At 44.8% G+C, this 17,664-nt stretch overlaps 1 protein-coding gene across 2 annotated transcripts in view; it reads right to left on the bottom strand.

The window, feature by feature from the left end:
• Positions 1–589: 589 nt before the first annotated feature.
• Positions 590–17,664, bottom strand: part of KLF3 (KLF transcription factor 3) — a 34,105-nt gene continuing 17,030 nt past the window's right edge. For both annotated transcript variants that reach the window (XM_080796739.1, XM_080796740.1), the window contains exons 3-6: positions 10,796–11,282; positions 9,963–10,113; positions 4,902–5,062; positions 590–2,843 (exon numbers count right to left, since the gene is read on the bottom strand). In XM_080796739.1, the coding sequence (XP_080652865.1) occupies positions 2,662–2,843; positions 4,902–5,062; positions 9,963–10,113; positions 10,796–11,282 (981 nt within the window). In that variant the 3' untranslated portion in view covers positions 590–2,661. The remainder of the gene's footprint in view (positions 2,844–4,901; positions 5,063–9,962; positions 10,114–10,795; positions 11,283–17,664) is intronic.

The following is a 17,664-nucleotide window of genomic DNA, read 5'->3' as shown; positions in this document are numbered from 1 at the left end:
ACAAATATATATAAAAAAGGAAAATTTGGTCAAGAGCCAATCAGGAACTGAAGTATACAGACCAGCAATGGGAACAGTGGGGCTTGCCTTTCTTTCAGACTTAAAATGGATCTTTGTTAATGAACTTGTTAACATAATCTAAGTACGCTGAACAGTAATGGGAAGTCTTTGCAGGGTCTTGCTTGCTCTTTTGACAAAATTTAAATATGCCGTAACAAACACACCATATTTCATGAGAACCTACGAAGCTTTCTATCAACCAGACCCACACTCAAAAGCTAATTATTCCAAGATGATCAATTCTACCCTTTCTTGCCTTTTTCAAACCCTACCTTCTCTATAGGTTGGAACATGCGTGCGCACACGCGCGCGCGCACACACACACACACACACACACTGGTCATCTCCACGAAAACAAAAAAGTTCCTCACGTTCCAACTTGATCTTCAGTGTGTTGCGTAAGAACCCCTCCTAGAAAGACACACTTTGGTATGAAAGCGACAGCATTTACAGTACAGACAACGCCTACTTTCCCAAGAGCCGTTTTTATCCCTCAATTCATGTCATAGTTGCAAAAACACAAAGAAAGCCCAATTAGGAGGTTTTAATATTCTAAACAAATTTCGCAGTGCTTACCAAAAAAAAAAAAGAAGAAGAAGAAAAAATCAGAACCAAGTGCCAAGAAGATAACAAGTAACTCTGCATTTCTCAACTGTATTTCCTTTCAGCTGGCTCAGAGGGTTGGTAAGTGGGATCTCTTAGGTGCACAGTCCCTACAACTAACTTTTTATTAACACAAAGCCATCAGAGTAAGCTCCCCACACGATTCGCGGGCCTCCAGAATCACTCATTCACTGATGTCTTAGAAACAGATGAACAATAGATTCCTCCCAGTTAAGGTTGTGTTGGATCCTGAGTTGTGGCCGGGATGGCTCTTGAGGATTCTTCTCCCTTCTTTTCCGTCCTTTATCGAGGGATGAAGGTGCATTTGGTGACACACACCCACTGTTGCCCACTTTCTTCAAATTTAGGACCAATGACTTTTCTATGAGTGAATTATTTTTATTGGCATTTAGACTATGGTGCTCAAAAGCCAGCTTTTGAAAAAATTAAAAAAAAAAAAAAAGGAAAAAACCCCCACAAAACATAAAACTTCCCCCCAAAGAATGGCGCGCTACTTCTCTTTGACATAAACACGAGTCATTTTCAGCTTCTTCTAAGGGGATACTTGAGTGATCGATTTCCAGCTCTTTAATAGTAAATGTTGGGGAATTTTGGAGCTCTCCAGATATGAATCCCTGAACTGGGGTTTTCTGTATTTTTCGGAAATCCGTCCCCCGACTGAAGGTATGTGCGCTTCCCAACCAGCTGTATTTACAAATCGGGTCACTCGGGTCTTAAAATGAACGCGTCCACTAGAGGATCAGCAGACGCTGACTTACGGTATGCGTCACAAACACAAATGACAGCCCACTGGCACCCTACGGTCCACACAGCAGACTTTCCGTATAAAAGCTGTATGATTAATTTGATATGGGAATACAAATACACTCAACGTTTCCCTGTTTGCAAAGAAAAAAAAAAGCTGCAAGTAGGTTGAGTGAAAGAAAGGCCATCCATATTCTTACTCAAAAGACTTTTTTCCCCCCTACCATTACTGGGCAAAATATTTTCATGGTGTCCCGACAATCAAGGCTCGATGACCCACATTAAGGACATCGGAGGAATGGTGACAGGGGTAAGGAGGGCTCCATCAGTTTTCGGCTCTGCTCGATGCTTCTGCACAGTCGAGCAGAGAGACTGAGGCTCTGGGGATGCCCTGTGCAGCTAACCTAGTGATGAAACCTCAGCGGGAGAGCCCTAGCCCAGGAGGAAGGGGCCGGCTTCCTCCCCGGCCCGCCCACGCTGCTGCTTCTCCCCTGTGCCACGCCCCCTTCGTTCTGACTCCCTGCAAGGCTGGGCCCCTCACTGACAGAGATCGCCCGCCTCAATCAGCACTCCGGCTCAGCTCCGGGGGTGGCAAAGACCTTATTAGCTGCAGGCACAGAAGTGCGTCAAGGACTTAATTTAGAGGACGTGGTAAACCCAAGCTGACAAGCAGGGTTTGTGAAGGGCAACGGAAGGGAAGAAGGGTGGACCGACAGTCCTACCTGAAATCTGGCTGCACGTCTGCCTAACCTGGGAGAGGGGCTGCCCTCCTTCTTGCTGGCGAGCACAAAATTCGATCACAGGGCACAGAGGTATCAAGGTCCCCTGGCAAGGACTTGCAGGCTGGATACTGTATTTCTAATACATTTACTTTGACATTCTTTTGAGAAATACATGGAGAAATCGACAATTGGCTATTTTCAGTTTACATGTTCCCTTGTTCTCATTACATTAAACGTATCTGTAAGAAGGGTTTGCTTAGCATCCCCGGAAAAAAAAAAAAAAAAGAAAAAAAAAGTGTTCACATTCTTTAGGTCTGACCCGTGGTAAGGAGAGGATTAGAGAACATCGACTACTGACCATATGGAAGTTTGAATGATATAAATTCCGAGATTCAGGCCAGCTGAATCCAAATTAAAATGTACATGTAAAAAATGAGTTAGATCATGGGAAGGAGGACAGAAAGAGAGCCAGGAGAGTGGGGAGCCACGCTGAGGCGGGGGACGGAGCCATTCAAACTAGCATGTGGCGTTTCCTATGGAGGGCAAGGTGGTCAGAGCGGGAGAAGCTTCGGTCACAGTCTGGACACTGGAAAGGTTTGATTCCAGTATGTTTTCGGAAATGTCTTGTTAGTTCATCAGACCGAGCAAACTTCCATGTGCATCCTTCCCATGTACATTTGTAGGGTTTTTCTCCTGCAAAAAGGAAAAACGGAAAAGCTTATTTTTTTTTTTCCTGAGGGTAAAAGGCTATTCATTAGTAAAAACAGTAAAGATTTTCGAGCTACAACTCTGGGCAAATATTATTTCCAAGGTATGTCCCTCCGTCCGCTCCCCAAACAAGAAAACAAGCGGCTTAATTCTCTTACTATTCAACTAGCACTCTGCACCCCTCCCAGCACAAAGAAAAGATTTTAAAAGTTTTCACAGCATAAAGCCACTGAAATCCGTTCGGAGGAGCTCACAAGTAATTTTGGTTTTGCCCTAAATAGCAGGGAGGAATCACTTAAGAAACAATTTGTGATCTGTATTTATCTTCAAGTCTTAAGCTACCGTGGTGCTTCGTTACACACAGTGCTTTCCACTTAATGAGAAGTCCAAACTGAAAGTGTACGGGATTTCCTTCTTATTTTAACAGTTTCCTAAAAATAAGAAGCGTGATAGACACCGATAGGAATTTCAGCATCTTTTGTTTGAGTCAACTGCAATTATGCCAAGGTATAATGCTCTGAGACATCCTAAAAATATAGTAGTTCCTCCTCGGCCTGTCAGCAGCGAGGTCTCTCTGACCCCCTCCCGCAGGATAACGGTAGTGGACAGGTGAGGAACAGGAGGCCCTCGGCGGGAAATCACAGGGAGAGCCAGCATGAAGGCCCTTACAAATAAAAAGGCTGTTAGTGGCCATTGTACATGTTTAATAAGAGTCACTAAGGGCAAATGGGCCTCACAAATCAATTCCCACTTACTATCCCCCTTGTTGTCTAGAAATTTTAAGGACTGACATGCCTTGGTATTTCAAGGAGCTCTTCAGAATTGTCTTACCTGCTTTACTTCAGAGAATATAAATGCTGAGGTGTTTTTCCTACACCTAGATTGTTATTCAAATAACCAATGTCTTTTTTCATCTTAAGCTGAAGTTGGTTAACATCCACCTTTCAGGTCGCATTAATGCCCTGGGAATGCTTTTTTACTGGTTTCCCTGGCATCTGAGACCTGATGCTTCTCTAAACGCAAGGCTCAACCCCCTCCTTCGCCAAGGTCCCTTTAAGAACCCTGTGACCAAACCCAAGAACTCAGCTGTCCGCAAGCTGCCTTTCCCTCTCCCTGGGAATCACTGAGTAACTAACTTCACTCCACACAGCCACTCTCCTTCCCCTTTCTCTTCCAAATCCCAGATCTTCCTTGCTGTAAACATTCCTAATAGGAGTGACTCCCAAGGCTCAACAACAAACAAACAGCAAACAAACAAACGGACATTCTGAGTGAAAGAAAATATGCCCAGGGGACAACGGCTGTTATACTAGAAATTTCACATCCAAGGGTCTGAGGTTAGATCAGACGAGGCCTGCTGTCGGCACGGATCTCCTACACTGACTGACGAAGCTGGCTGTGGACACCATTCCTGTAGGGGTTCCTCAAGCTGCTCTGCTCATGAAATGTTCAAGAGCAAACAGAACAGCTGTGTTTTCTTCACCCGTGTAATCACTTTTGGAAGATCTGGCAGCACGCTCTGTGTTCAATCCTGGGCACAGTAATAACCCAGAACAAACAGGGCAGGCTTTTGAGAGTACAGAAGTTCCCTCCGTTTTAGAAGACACAAGTCACCCAAATATCTTTCCTTTTCTGTATTTGTTCTGCATAAAGAACTGTGGTGGTTTTGGTTTGTTTGTTTGCTGCCCTTGTGAATCTGGTGATGTACCACATTTATTAGAGGATGGTGCCTACGAAGGCCACATCCTTGATGAAACAGGCCCAGGGCTAAGAACACCCCCCACCCCGAACACAGAGCACACACCCCCACGGGACTGGGAGCAACCCGGTCATGCATCCATTCTAACTCATTACGAAACTACATCTTGACCGAAAAAGTGCGTTGTTCACAACTGGCAGAAGAGATCTGTAGACAGCTCTTCTCCCTTTCAAGATGCCTGGACCATGTCCTTATCATCACCTCTGAAAGCTAGAACGTTCCTAACATTCCATTTCACTCTCTCTCATGAGGTAACGATGGAGGGCATCTGGCGTTTCTGTTACCTGTGTGTGTTCTTCTGTGCGCTTTCAAGTGAGAGCTTTTAGTGTACACCTTGTTGCACCCGTCATAGTCACATCTGTGTATCCTCCGCTTCCTCTGGGTGTCCGGAGATTCCACAGGTAACGGTCTCTTTCCCGGTTGCACTATGACCGACGGGTGATTCCTAGGAAAGCCAACGTGCAGTGTGAAATATCCGGGGGAAAGCCTCTCTCCTTTCCTTCAGTCTACTACCAAAGGCATTAACAACACTAGGCAAAACCAACCAACCAAACCAAACAAAAAAAACCCAACGACAACAACAACAAAAAGAAATTAGCTGATCAACCCAAGAAGCACTTCTATAGTCATTCAACAAACATGGAGTGAGCACCTACCATGAGCCAGGCACTGTGCTTGGCACCGGGACACAAAGATGAATAAAAACAGGGTTCCTGCCCTCGAGGAGCTCACACTCTAGGGGGAGACAGACATGTAGATAAGTAATGACAGTAAGAAGGGTTAGGTGCTATGCTAGAGGGAGACGCAGGTGCTAGGAGAGGCCTTCCCTCAGTACAGATTCGCCTATTTACAGAATCTCGTGGTACGAGAGCGAAGCTGAGTAGGGTTCCAGCATCCTTCCAGGGCTTGCCCTAATGGTCATTTAGTGTAGGGAAGAATGCAGGTCAAATTCCTAAAGCTCAGGCAATCCTGCTCGTTATCTACATTGTATCCTTTCCGAAACTGGCAATGAGATTCTCTTAAAGATCACCAATCCATGTATGCGTTTCAAATTCTGGCTCTTTCAAAATGAGTAGATAAAGAAAGAAAGGCACTGCTGTTTTCAAAATCTCAAACCTTTCCTGTTGCTGTCATTCCTGTGTGAGGGAGGATTCTGGTGCAGTGCCGGTTCTCAGGGGCACCTGACGTCTCCCTGCCTTCCTGCCCGCTTGCCCACACCCCTTCCTGCGTCCGCACACCTTTCCTGGGGGGGCTCTGAAAACCCATCAGGTCAACCACCACTGCTCTAAACTTTCTCTTTTTCAGAAGGAGAGAAGAGGCAGATGGAGGAAGAGCTGGGGAAAGTCTATAAAGCTTTCTGGGGCTTCCTCTGCTGATTAATGTCAGTAATTAAAAAATTCTAATCGGTTCATTAGCTTTCCTAACGACTGATTACTTGATACATCATCACAAGCTTATGGAACTGGCCTCTGATGGTAATAGGTAATAAAAGACTTGTCTCTCACACTGGGATCTAAAGTTCTTTAAATGGTCCAAATAATATGCGAATTTTTCTGTACAAGTGTGGATGAGGAGAAGAAAAGGAATCTGATGAAGGCAAACACACACGCTTGGGAGAGAAAAAAGGGTAATAAAATTTCACCATCAAAATCAAAAGGGAGACCCTGAAATGAAACTTGTTTTGATCTTGCTAAAAATCTCAATATACGTGCCCTATCAGGAGCTCTTCCAGGCCCACTAAGTAACTAGGAAAAGAATAAAAGGTGCATTGATTTTAAGTGACTACTTATTTTTCACGTTTATTATTAGCAAAGAAAACTGGCAGTTTTGAGTCTCACTTTACCCCTACCTTAATGTTTAGTGGGGACAATACAGAAGAATGAATAGGCAGGTTTAGGTGGAAAAGTGAACACTGGGTTGGGGTGGGGGGGGCGACAAGGAGTTCAATTATATGTATGTACAAACAGAGAAAACAGAAGAGTGACAGATCTGGGGACACATACAGTTTTTTAGAAAGTGGAATTAGTAATTTAATTACTCTCCTAGAGAAAGAAAAGAGTTGTCGGTTTATTTTTAACTTTCAACTTTAATGCCATCAACTAAAATGTTTCATCTTCATTAAGAGAACTTCAGGAAACAAAATGCTGGGGAAAAACTGAGTGGTTAAAATGTATCTCCTCTGCCGCGGGGATACTGGGGGAGTATCCCAGGTGATTTTAGAAATCTCTCCCAATTATTAGATTTTATGGGTTGGAAATCTGTCTCATAGTATCCGTGAGGTAGTTCTGACTGCTTTCCCCAGCTCGTTTTGCATATAAAGGTACGTTAAAAGGCTGTGTGCTCCAAGGTCAAATCCTAGTTCTGTCACTCATAGTCCCTGGGACCCTGGGCAAGGGACCGATCCTCTCTGTGCCTCCCTGTCCTCTGTACAGTGGGGATGCTGGTAATAATATGATGTCAGAAAGTTGTGAGTAACATACACAGAGGACTGCAGGGTAACATCAGTTCCAGATGTGAATCTACTAAATGGTCGCGGTTAATATTTTGAAGTTCAGAAGAAACCCATTTGCAAACTTGGCCTCTAAAGTGGTTTAATTTCACGAGGAGTTTCTTGGGGGATCTCCCAACACCAGGAAAGGAAATCCCTGCTCGAGCCAATGTCTACCTTGAAAGGCAACATCATTCTGAGAGCGGGTGGCGGCCCCATCTCTAGAGGGCCGGATGCTGGCACAGGCGGCAGCTGGAGGCCGGGGTCTCGAGACTGCCCCCTTTTTGGACTCTCCACTGCTCATTTTCAGAGAGGCTGTTTGGGATCATTACAACCAAGGGTTGCTGTAATTCATAGACACAATTAAATGGGGAGATCTGATCCTCAAGTTCTTTGTTCTAAATACATTTCATATATGTAAATATAAAAAGAGAGAGAAAAGGAATCTGATAGACATTCAAGTGCCTTTAAAAATCATCCTAAAGCTGTAACTCTTCTGTGCAAGCAAATGGATTTCAAAGCTGTATTTTAAAGTCCGCCTTTGGACAGGAAGAGTTTCCGGAAAGAGAATTATTGGGACCGCCTCACTGCAATGGCACTAGGCGCTGGGTTTCAATCAATTCTTTCCTGGCTAGCTGGCTTCCTATGTGGGCTGCTACTGGGCACATTCCAAGACATTACTTAATCACATCTGTGAGAGAATTACTTAAAGACTACACGACCCAGTTGTGGCTAATCTGTTGAATTTTTTGAGGAGCAAAATGTATTCTTAGGTCAGCATTAAAACAGGCATATCACTCATTAATCATTAAAAGCCACCGAGCTTGAGATCATCAAAAGGACATCACTCAAAGTAAGCAAAAAGTATGTTCTTTTCAGCACCATTTAGAGCGCAAAATATTGCTTTCAAATCTTCTTCCTCTGTTACGGTTTACATTGCAATTCACAATAACCTCGACTTTGGAATCACCCCTTTTCAGTCCGTGGGGTCATCCCTCCCTCTCTCTGCGGGCACCTGGCTGTATACCATCTTACTCACCACGTGGGCAAGAACAATGACAAGTGCAAGTCATGTAGCCAGTCACCTTGCCAGAGACACCTGGCACCATAAAAAAGAGGCGGGAACTCGGCCTGTGAGGTATGTCTATTTAGGCTGGTCTTTCTGTGTCTCCTTCCACCCGAGAGCAGGAGTGGGGGGGCACTGGTTAGGCAGGGACGTGGCAGGAAGAGCCCTCATCAGGTGGCAGGCGGATGGAGGCCGGACCCCGCTGCCGGACCCCGCTGCTGTTCTCAGTGTGATTCTAGGCAAATTATCTAATGTCTTGGCTCAGCCGTCTCCATTTGCTCTGACTCCCACATGCTTGTTGTGCGGCAATGAAATAATTCCCTTGAAAACACGTGGGAAAGTCTCACTGGGGGTGGGGGAAGCATGATGCAACCGTGAAAGGTAGTATTAGTAGTCCAAGTTCACCCGACACACTCTCTCCCTGCTGATGTGGCTGCTCGTAGGATTCATTCTCTTCTCCATTTCTCAGGGAGCAAAAGACAACTCCTCCCCGCAAAATAACCAACTAGGACTTGTTGCAATGGGCACTGAACATGACCTTGAACATGACCTACTATGAAGGGGCACCTGCCTGGGTTAGATGTGGACAGAACTAGAATGTAGATTTTAAGTTCAAGAAAATAGCTGTTGGAAAGCCAGAAAATTCACACTCTGTTGCAGAATGCCTTGGGTAAGAGAGACAGGAAAAGATGAAGTAGAAAGGAGTGCAGAACACTGTTTCAAATTGGAAAAAAGTACTATGGGATAAAGAGGATGGAAGGGGCCTGGAGGGAAGAAAGACCACTGCCCTGTACCAGGAAGCTGGCCATTGTAGTCAACCTTGAAAGTGCCACAACACAATACAATTACAAGGAAAATAATCACAACCAATAATGAAAACAGAGAGGAAACGGAGGCAGCAAGATTGACTAGGCCAAGGTTATACATATGGTGGAGAGCAGAGCTGGGATCCAAGATGTCTGACCCAAAGGTCACCTTCCAAGCTCCTACAAACACAGCCTCCAGTAGAAGGCAAGACAAGGCTATCTATCTATAGGCAAATCCCATTAATAATGCTATTTAACTTGTATATGACACCCATCACAAGTTAGACCTAAAACAAACCACTGTTCAGTGCTTGGATGTAGTCGATACAGAAACCTTCCTCCTGGATGGCAGTTCTAAACCACGCTGAACATTCTAAGGGCAGATGTGATGAAGAAGACCAGAAACCAGAGAATAATGGGTTATTCCAACACTGAACTTCTCCGAGCTACACAGACAACTTTCTGTTGCCACCACTGTCTACAGGTCTTTCTTGGAATGACTTCCTCGGGCTCACAGGTGGCCTGAAAATTCTGACTGAAGACATTCCCCATCACAGAAACAGTATTAGAGGTGACAACTGGAAGGACGAGGTGTGTCTTTTCAAGTTTTCACGATCCAACCTTGTGTAGAATATCTAGAATATCAAATTCAATCCATATTGGGATAAAGATTATGGGGAAACTATGTATAGTCTAGAAAGATTAAAAAAACAAAACAAAATAAAACCCCAAAACATCAAGATAAAAACAACTGTTGTGACAAGTGGCAATCACAAGTGCTCTATCTGTTGCCGACTTGACAAGAATGACAGGATGCAGTCCATACAGCAGAACACACTGCCTTTGGAGAGATTCCCCATCCTTCCCAGTGGCTGCAAGGTGTTCCTGGCAATCCACACAGCACCAGCTGGAAGCATGTGCTTCCAACCCAGGTCCCAAGATGCGCGCTGCCACGCGAATGTCCGGCAGACCTGAACATACTTACTCTTGCAACAGTGCTTGCGGGGGGGACACTGAGTTCATTAAAGGGGGTGACATTTCTTCAGGATAATAATCTGTCCTCTGTGGTTCAATCCCAGGTTCTATTTTAATTTTTTTCTGTAATATAGGCTTCTCATATGATTCAATTACAGGTACTAAAAAATAAAAATAGAAAAGTCACTCCATGTACAATCGACCAATTTCAGTTTTTTTTAGAAGTTTACTGCACAGCTTCTATCTACGACAAGGATGTGTGGAGTATCTATTGGCTTCTGGCAAAATTACAGCAGAAAGCAAATCTGGGGGGTGGGGGAGATCTCGTTTCCCCCCAACCACTATTCCACCAGCAAGCAGCAAGCATCAGAAGCTGGCCTTTGAGCACATCGGCCCCAAATGGGTCTTCCTTAGGATTCTGGGAAATCTCCTTTTAACCCCATCGTCTTCTGCCTGCGACCAGCCAGTAAATGAGCTGGCTTTTAGTAACCATTACTTATCACCGCGATCAAAGGCGTTTATTAAATGCCGTTTTAACGGAACCAGGTCAGCATTCAATAAAGCAGAATACAAAGTCAGGATTTTTAGTATCCCGAAGTTGACAATTACGCAGTGGGAGTAATCATTTCGTGGCATTAAACAGCCTGGTTCCTGGGAGCTCTTCCAGTAGCAACACTTAAAAAAAAAAAAGAGAAAGAACCTCCCCCCCCCCAAGGACATCAGAAAGGAAATGCCTCAGGCAGGCCGACCCTAAGGGGACCAGCTCCTCCAAGAACACGAGAGCTCCCGGCCCCGCCCCCGGTGCAGACCCCGAGCGCCCGCGCAGTCGGCGGTGGCCCTTACCTTGCATGCTGCTGTTTGAGTTCTCCATGTCGTCCGACAAGGAGACCATGAGCGGCTGCTGGAGGTGGCTGGTGTACATGAAGGGGACCGGCTGCACCACGACGGGCTGGATGACGGGCAGTATCCCGGGGCTGCGGATGCCGTGGCGGGACAGGGCGGCGGCCATGACCGGGGGCATGGACAGCGGCACGCCGAAGGGCTGCACGCCCGGGGGCGGCGGCGAGTACTTCTTCATGGGCGGGCTGGAGGAAGGCATGCTCAGGCCGGGCGAGGCTCTCCGGTGCGAGGGCTGGAACTTCAGCGAGGAAGGAGAACTGCCCGCGGAGGGCGGCGAGCTGCGCTTGTTCACGGTCAGGTCCACCGGCTCCATCTGCATCCCGTGCGACAGGCCCTCCGGGGTCTGGAAGAACTTATCCGGCAACGGGGTGGAGTAGATGACGCCGTACTTGTTGGGCTTCATGGACTCCATGTAACTGGATGGGTAGGACTGTCGGGAAGGAAACACAGAAGCGCCTTAAGCCGCGACACAGGTGCATTCGCTTCGGAAATGGGAATGAAACTGGAGAGGTCCTCCAAGGCACGCTCAATTAGGTGGGCTCAATAAGCAGGGTATGGTCAGATGGCTACTGACCCTAAACAATGCCATGGCGGGGGCTGGTGTAATAAAGGTTAATAAGGTTAATGGGATAACTGTGTCTCATGAAAAATTCTAACTGAATTCCCCGTCAGACGTTAGGGTTGAGGTTCAGGTTGATACCAGGCAAAAATTCTAGAACAGGTCATAAACAGAAGACTTATTATGGGCCTTGACTGGTGGGAGTCAGTGTTGGGGTTCACTAACAGCCAGGAAAGTAAACGAACCCCCCCCCTCCCCCGCTTTGCTGACATGGCTCCTCAGTCAGCAGGAAATGCTGTCACTCCCCTCCGGAGGAGGACGTCTGTCCTTCTCACCATACGCTGGTGTATAATACGGAGAAACAGGGCTGCAGGGCAGTAGGTTTAGGGGGTGGCTTCAGCTGCTGACCAACCCATGCCAAGGGTCACCCGACCAACAGTCCTGGTTTGCCCCCAACGGTCTGGTTTTAGCACTAAAAGCCCTACGTCCCAGGAGACACCTCAGTCTCCGGCAACCGGGTCAGTATCCCACCCACCTCCACACCCGGAAGCCCACCCGCGCGCAATTACGTCCTTGACCCCAGCTTGTTCGATGGTCTTAGTCACAGTTTGAATGAAACCGTAGAAAGTGACTTGATGTCCAAGTTTGTGCATGACACAGAACTGTGAGAGACAGCTAATGGCACTTCAATAAGGACACAAGGTGCTTGAAGCAACTTGCACACTGACCCAGGCCTGGTGCTTCCTCCAAACCTAAGAGCTGACAACTGACCTACTTTATCTCTATTCTATTCTATTTATTTATTTTAAAGATTTTATTTGACAGAGAGTGAGCGAGACAAGCAGGGGAGAGGGAGAAGCAGGCTCCTACGGAGCAGGGAGCCCGACTTGGGGCTCGATCCCAGAATCCTGGGATCATGACCTGAGCCGAAGGCAGACACCCAAACGGCTGAGCCACCCTTTAAAATACTTTCCTCTCTTGTACTATCAGAATAATGGACTACTACCAGTTTTAAATACAAACCAATCATAATCACTATAAACTATGGGTATGGTCCCTGGCCCTGGAATTCACTAGAATGACTTCTATTCCTTAGTCATCATTGGGGGAAAAAAAAATCTTTGCTGTAGGATGCTTTTTAAAAAATTACACTCAACAGAAGTTATTTTCTTTACTCTTTGGTATTTTAGGGAAACTGAAACGTTCAGTGATGACCATTTCAAGTCCCTGTGCAGGAAACTAGTTGTATTTGAATTCTTTACACTTGATCTTAGCCAGAAGGCCAAGAAGCGATGTATCTGAATATACTGTAAGTGGTAACATACTATTCCTCCCTTCCAGCTCTCAAATCCAATGCAGCTCTCATCCTGAGACAATACTAGCTCAGAATACAGCCAAGAAAACCCACCAATGGGGCCTTATCATTAAAGAGCTTAAATGCATGATAAATTTCTGGGTTGCCCCAGTCCCCCAGTGGCCACTACTGAGTTATGAATGATTGTGGGACAGCGGTGCTTTTTACTGGGATTATCACGGAGATCACAACCTTTCTTCTCTGGGCCTCCACTAGGTAAAACCTCCACAGGGCTAAGCACCCTGGTGTTGTTTCGAAAACTCCCTTCTCTGGGCATACCAGGCCTAAGTATCAGGGAGTATATGGGCAGTATGGGACCAGGCAGTATTTATCTTTATCTGCTTTTGAAGTCACTTTCTCATCGTTAAGATTGTGTATTTTGCTCTTTTGTCCTTTCTATATCCTTGTCAACGCCCATCATCTCCTAGAACTGTGATTCCTGTAGTAGGTACACACGTCTCTGGGGGCACCAAAGATACTTCTAGATAGTACACAAAAAATACACAGTGCTTTAAAATAGTTACGTGTTTATTTAAATTGCATAAGAAAAAAATTTTTTGTACAGTGATATAAATGTCCTTTTCAAAATAAAAAATTTACTATGTTAATAAAAGCATGTCAACAAGAGGGCAGGAAAAATTACTAAATATTAGAATCGAAGGTGCCATGGGGAAAGGGCAAAATCTGTCAAATGACTGAAAACCCACATTCTAAATTTTAAATAATTTCAAAATTATAACTGGATTCAATAAGCTATGTTGTGAGCTTTACCCACACTGTGGTGCTAGAAGTCCCTTCTCTTTCTAGACAAGTAGGAGCACCGTAATGGGTCTGATCCCCCCAATCAGGGCTTCTCGAACCTCGCTCTGCATGAATGCACCTGACCCATCTTGTCAAAATACAGATTCTGAGTTTCTGGGGAGCAGCCCTATGGGCACAGACCCTTTTTGAACAGCATGGCTCTAAATGACAAAGAGATACAGAGTAGAATAAAAATACTAATTTTTAGTATTAAAATTTGGTAAGCCATTCAGAAACAATTTAAAGGTGGGGGAAGAATTTTTCCCTAATAATACTGTTTAAAAAACAAGGACGTGAAGAATATAAATAAGGAAATACAAAATATATAAATGGTGATTCAGAAAACATTTAATTTATTTAAGAGAGACAGAGGCCGTGGGGGGGGGCAGTGCGGGGGCGGGGGGGGGGGCGTAAGGGGTGTCGGCAGAAGGGGAGGGAGAGGGAGACAATCTCTAAGACACTCCATGCTGTGCAGAGAACCTGATGAGTAAGAGGTCCAATGCTTAACTGACTAAGCCACTCAAGTGCCCCCTATAAACTGTTGTTTTGGAAAACAGCTTTGAGTTATATTATCAAGAATCAGAGGAAAAGACTATTTCTACCTTTCTTTAGAACCAGGTACAGGTAAGTATACCACAGGGTCAGAGGCCCAAAACATACAGCTATATTAACACTAAATACATTTACATTTAAATATTAAAATACGTAAAGTTAAGAGGCAGTGATTTGCTTAAAAAAAAAAAAATTCCTAGTATGTACAACAAAGGTTTAAAGAAGTCATTAAATACAGGGAGAGAAAGAGTTCTCCTAGTTCTAAAGGTTAACTCACTTCATAGGATTCTCAAAAGGGCAAAAGTCATGGTACTAGAAACAAAAAGTTAGGAAATGGGAGGCAGCATTTTTTTCTACTCACCAAAATGTTACTTCTCCCTTATTTTCAGCCCTATTCTTCAAAGACCTCCCTGTGACCTAGATTTTAATGCCAAGTTATTGGCAGCTAAACAGAAAGCAGAATGAGGACACACTTTTACTGCTGTCACTGCTGGATTTTTCTAACTGTGGGGTGAAATTTAAGGAAAAGTAGGAATTTAGAACCTGGGAGATTTGCAAATTTAATAATCATCTCCGGTTTCTCGAGCCATAAAGAAAGAGAAAGCCACACATCAAGCCAAGTTTTATAAACATGCACATTCCTGCTGACTCTGCTCCCCAGTGGCTGCCCCACACGCCCCTACCCCCCCATCCCCTGGCCCGACCTGCAGTGTATGCAAGGCTACAGGGCTAGAAGTAGGGAGACACATTTGGACACACAACAGAGTACACAATTAACTATTTCCAGTCTGACCGCCTTGTAAATGGGTGAAGAAACACGGCTCCTCACACCATCTCACCAGAAGATGCCACAGGAGTGGTTACCAGAGCCTTCTGTGAGACACGTCTGCTTCTTTCGTCTGGGTGGAGCACACGAGCTACTACAGGCAGCCAGCAACCGTGCGGATCTCCGCAGGACAGGGTTCGCTCTGGGTGTGTGCCTTCGGTGGACACCACGGTAAATAGGAGCCTCGTCTCTGTTCCAGACCTTTTCCTATCTCCTAGGCAAAGCAGTGCAAACAGGCGCTGGAGGAGCCCCAAATCCAAACCAGACTCAAGTGTTGATGAGGCAGCCAATGCTCCTCCGGCCCCCGGTTGGCCACCCAGCCCCGCTGTGCACAGCGCTCACCCGGGGAAGGCTTCTATCCTGGAATGGAGCAGCCTGAAGACAGACTCCAGCAAGGGTCTCTCCGATCTTTCGGCCCTCACTGGGGGTGGGAACGGGCTGTTAACTTTCCAGAAAGTTCTCTCCCGTTGTGACAGACATTTGTCACATTTATTTGCAGACTGTCTCCTCTTACTAGAACGGGAGATGAGGGTATGGCATTCATCAATAAACACGGGATGAACGGGTGAGGTGAATCAGTGCACACTGAGCAGGTTTTTACCACTGTCAAGACTAAAGATAGCACCCATTGTTTGGATTCTTGAAAACCAGGAGGATTTTAATTGTGACAAGGAAGAAGCCACCGTGTTTGGATGATTTTCCAAAGCTACCACTTTGTACTTAAGTGAACATTTTTTTAAAAAAGATTTTATTTGTGAGAGAGAGAGAGAGAGAGAGCGTGTGAGCACAAGCAGAGCAGAAGCAGGCTCCCCGCGGAGCAAGGAGCCCCACACAGGACTCGATCCCAGGACCCTGGGATCATGACCGGAGCCGCAGGCAGGGGCCCAAACGACTGAGCCACCCATGCATCCCTTAAGTGAGCATTTCAATCGTTTGTTTTTTTGGGAAGAGTCTTGGTGAGTTTTCCATCACCAGACAGCTGAAGCGGATGGAGCAAATGCACAAAACACGGGCAGTAGGGTCTCTAGTTCACTGCTCTTTAATATGAAAAAAAAGAGTGAGCATCCGTGACAGGGCCAAGGCAAGTCAAAGGAATCTTCAGACCAAGGGTGGGGTTCCCAGTGCAGGAAGGCGTGGTGCGTTTATAAACACACACTCTGGAAACAGCCGATGTCATACCCTTCTATGCAAACAAAAGTAGAAAGCTCTCTTTCTGCCAGGCTCGGAAGAGTCATGAAAGTTTCTGTGAGAACAGAACAGAGGTCCTACTGATTTTAAGTACTTCTCAACCTGTAAGGAGTCTGTTAGAGGGTAATTTTCATTACAAGAAAAGGTGGGGGGGAATACATTTTTTTTTTTAAGTTATCTTTCCTTAGGAATAAAATAAGAAAGAATACTTTGAAAAACTTTGGTTTCTTTCTCACTTCCTGAATTCAATTCCTTAATCTCCAGCTTTCTTTGACAATATACTGGTAAAAGTAACTCTTCACATGTGCGTTTTGTATTCGCACGCTGTTTCTTCACGTACTTATGATCATCTCCAATTTTACAGAAAGGAAAGAGGCTCAGGGAGCCGTGGGTGGTTTGCCAACATCACACTGATAGAAGGTGGCAGAGATCCACAGCCAGGGGAGGGGGCTGTGGGGCTGTGGTCTACTCTGCCCCACATTCTTGCACATTTTCCTAGGGCAGTTCAAAGCCATCCTGTTTGCCTCAAAGCTCAAGGTCTAAGCAGGGGAGGGTACTGAAGGCTTGCATTTCCCTAAGCAAGAAAGGACAATTCCTTATTTTCTCTAAACCACAGCAAAATACCAAGTAAGTAACCAACCTTCAGGTCAAGGGTGGGATTTAAAAAAAAAAAAAAAAAAGAGGAATAAAGGAATAATAAATTAGGTTTAGCACACTCTACCTAGGAAGGCAGGAAAGATAAAATCTGAATATTCAAGAGTAGAAACAAAGGCTTTTTATTTAGTTAAGTAAAATAAATCACAAAAATCACAACACCCCACAACCCCCAAATGTTTCAGTTAACTGAGGTTTTGCTGAATTAAGACAAACACATTTCCTTGTGGGGACTGATTCTAACTTTTGGTGAAATGATCTAATTAAATTTTCTAAGTGTTAGCTGGAAGCTGAAATTGAGAACTGGAGTATGAAAGAGAAAAAGACCATTAATTGCAAAGACACTTCTATATGTTTTAACTTCATGTATTTATTTAAGTTACAGCATTGTAAGTATAAATGTTACTTCAAATTCATTTCACTTCCATTTTTTTTTTCAGTCAAGTGCATTTGCTTGCTCTTAAATTATATCATACCAACTTGGCAATGCGGATCTTCATTTGAGCTTTAAATTGGCTCTTCAGCCGTATTTTCATGCTTGATTAAAGGCATTGGAAGTATACTGAATATTAAAATGCATCAAAGATGGTTCTGCATCATTTATAAAATTAATCATATTCTCCAGTACTAAAAACCTATTCATATTTCAAGGATATAATTAATAGGGAAATTTTATACCTCAATTTTCCTCCAATGTGATCATGCAATAGTTTGGGGTAAGGGGTTGATGAATACGGTGAAAGGACCAAGTAACATCAGAAGTCAATTCAGTTTTTTGATTAATGAAGTCCTTATTGCTCAGTTACTGTGTATTGAGCCACTTGCTTATCCAGTTATCACACCAGAATGTAAATGTTATTTCCTTAAAGCCACTCAGA

This window comes from Martes martes (assembly GCF_963455335.1).
Source record: "Martes martes genome assembly, chromosome: 2".
In the NCBI taxonomy this organism is placed as follows: Eukaryota; Metazoa; Chordata; class Mammalia; order Carnivora; family Mustelidae; genus Martes; species Martes martes.
The sequence above is the reverse complement of the archived record's forward strand: the minus strand, read 5'-3'. Positions and strand labels throughout refer to the sequence as shown.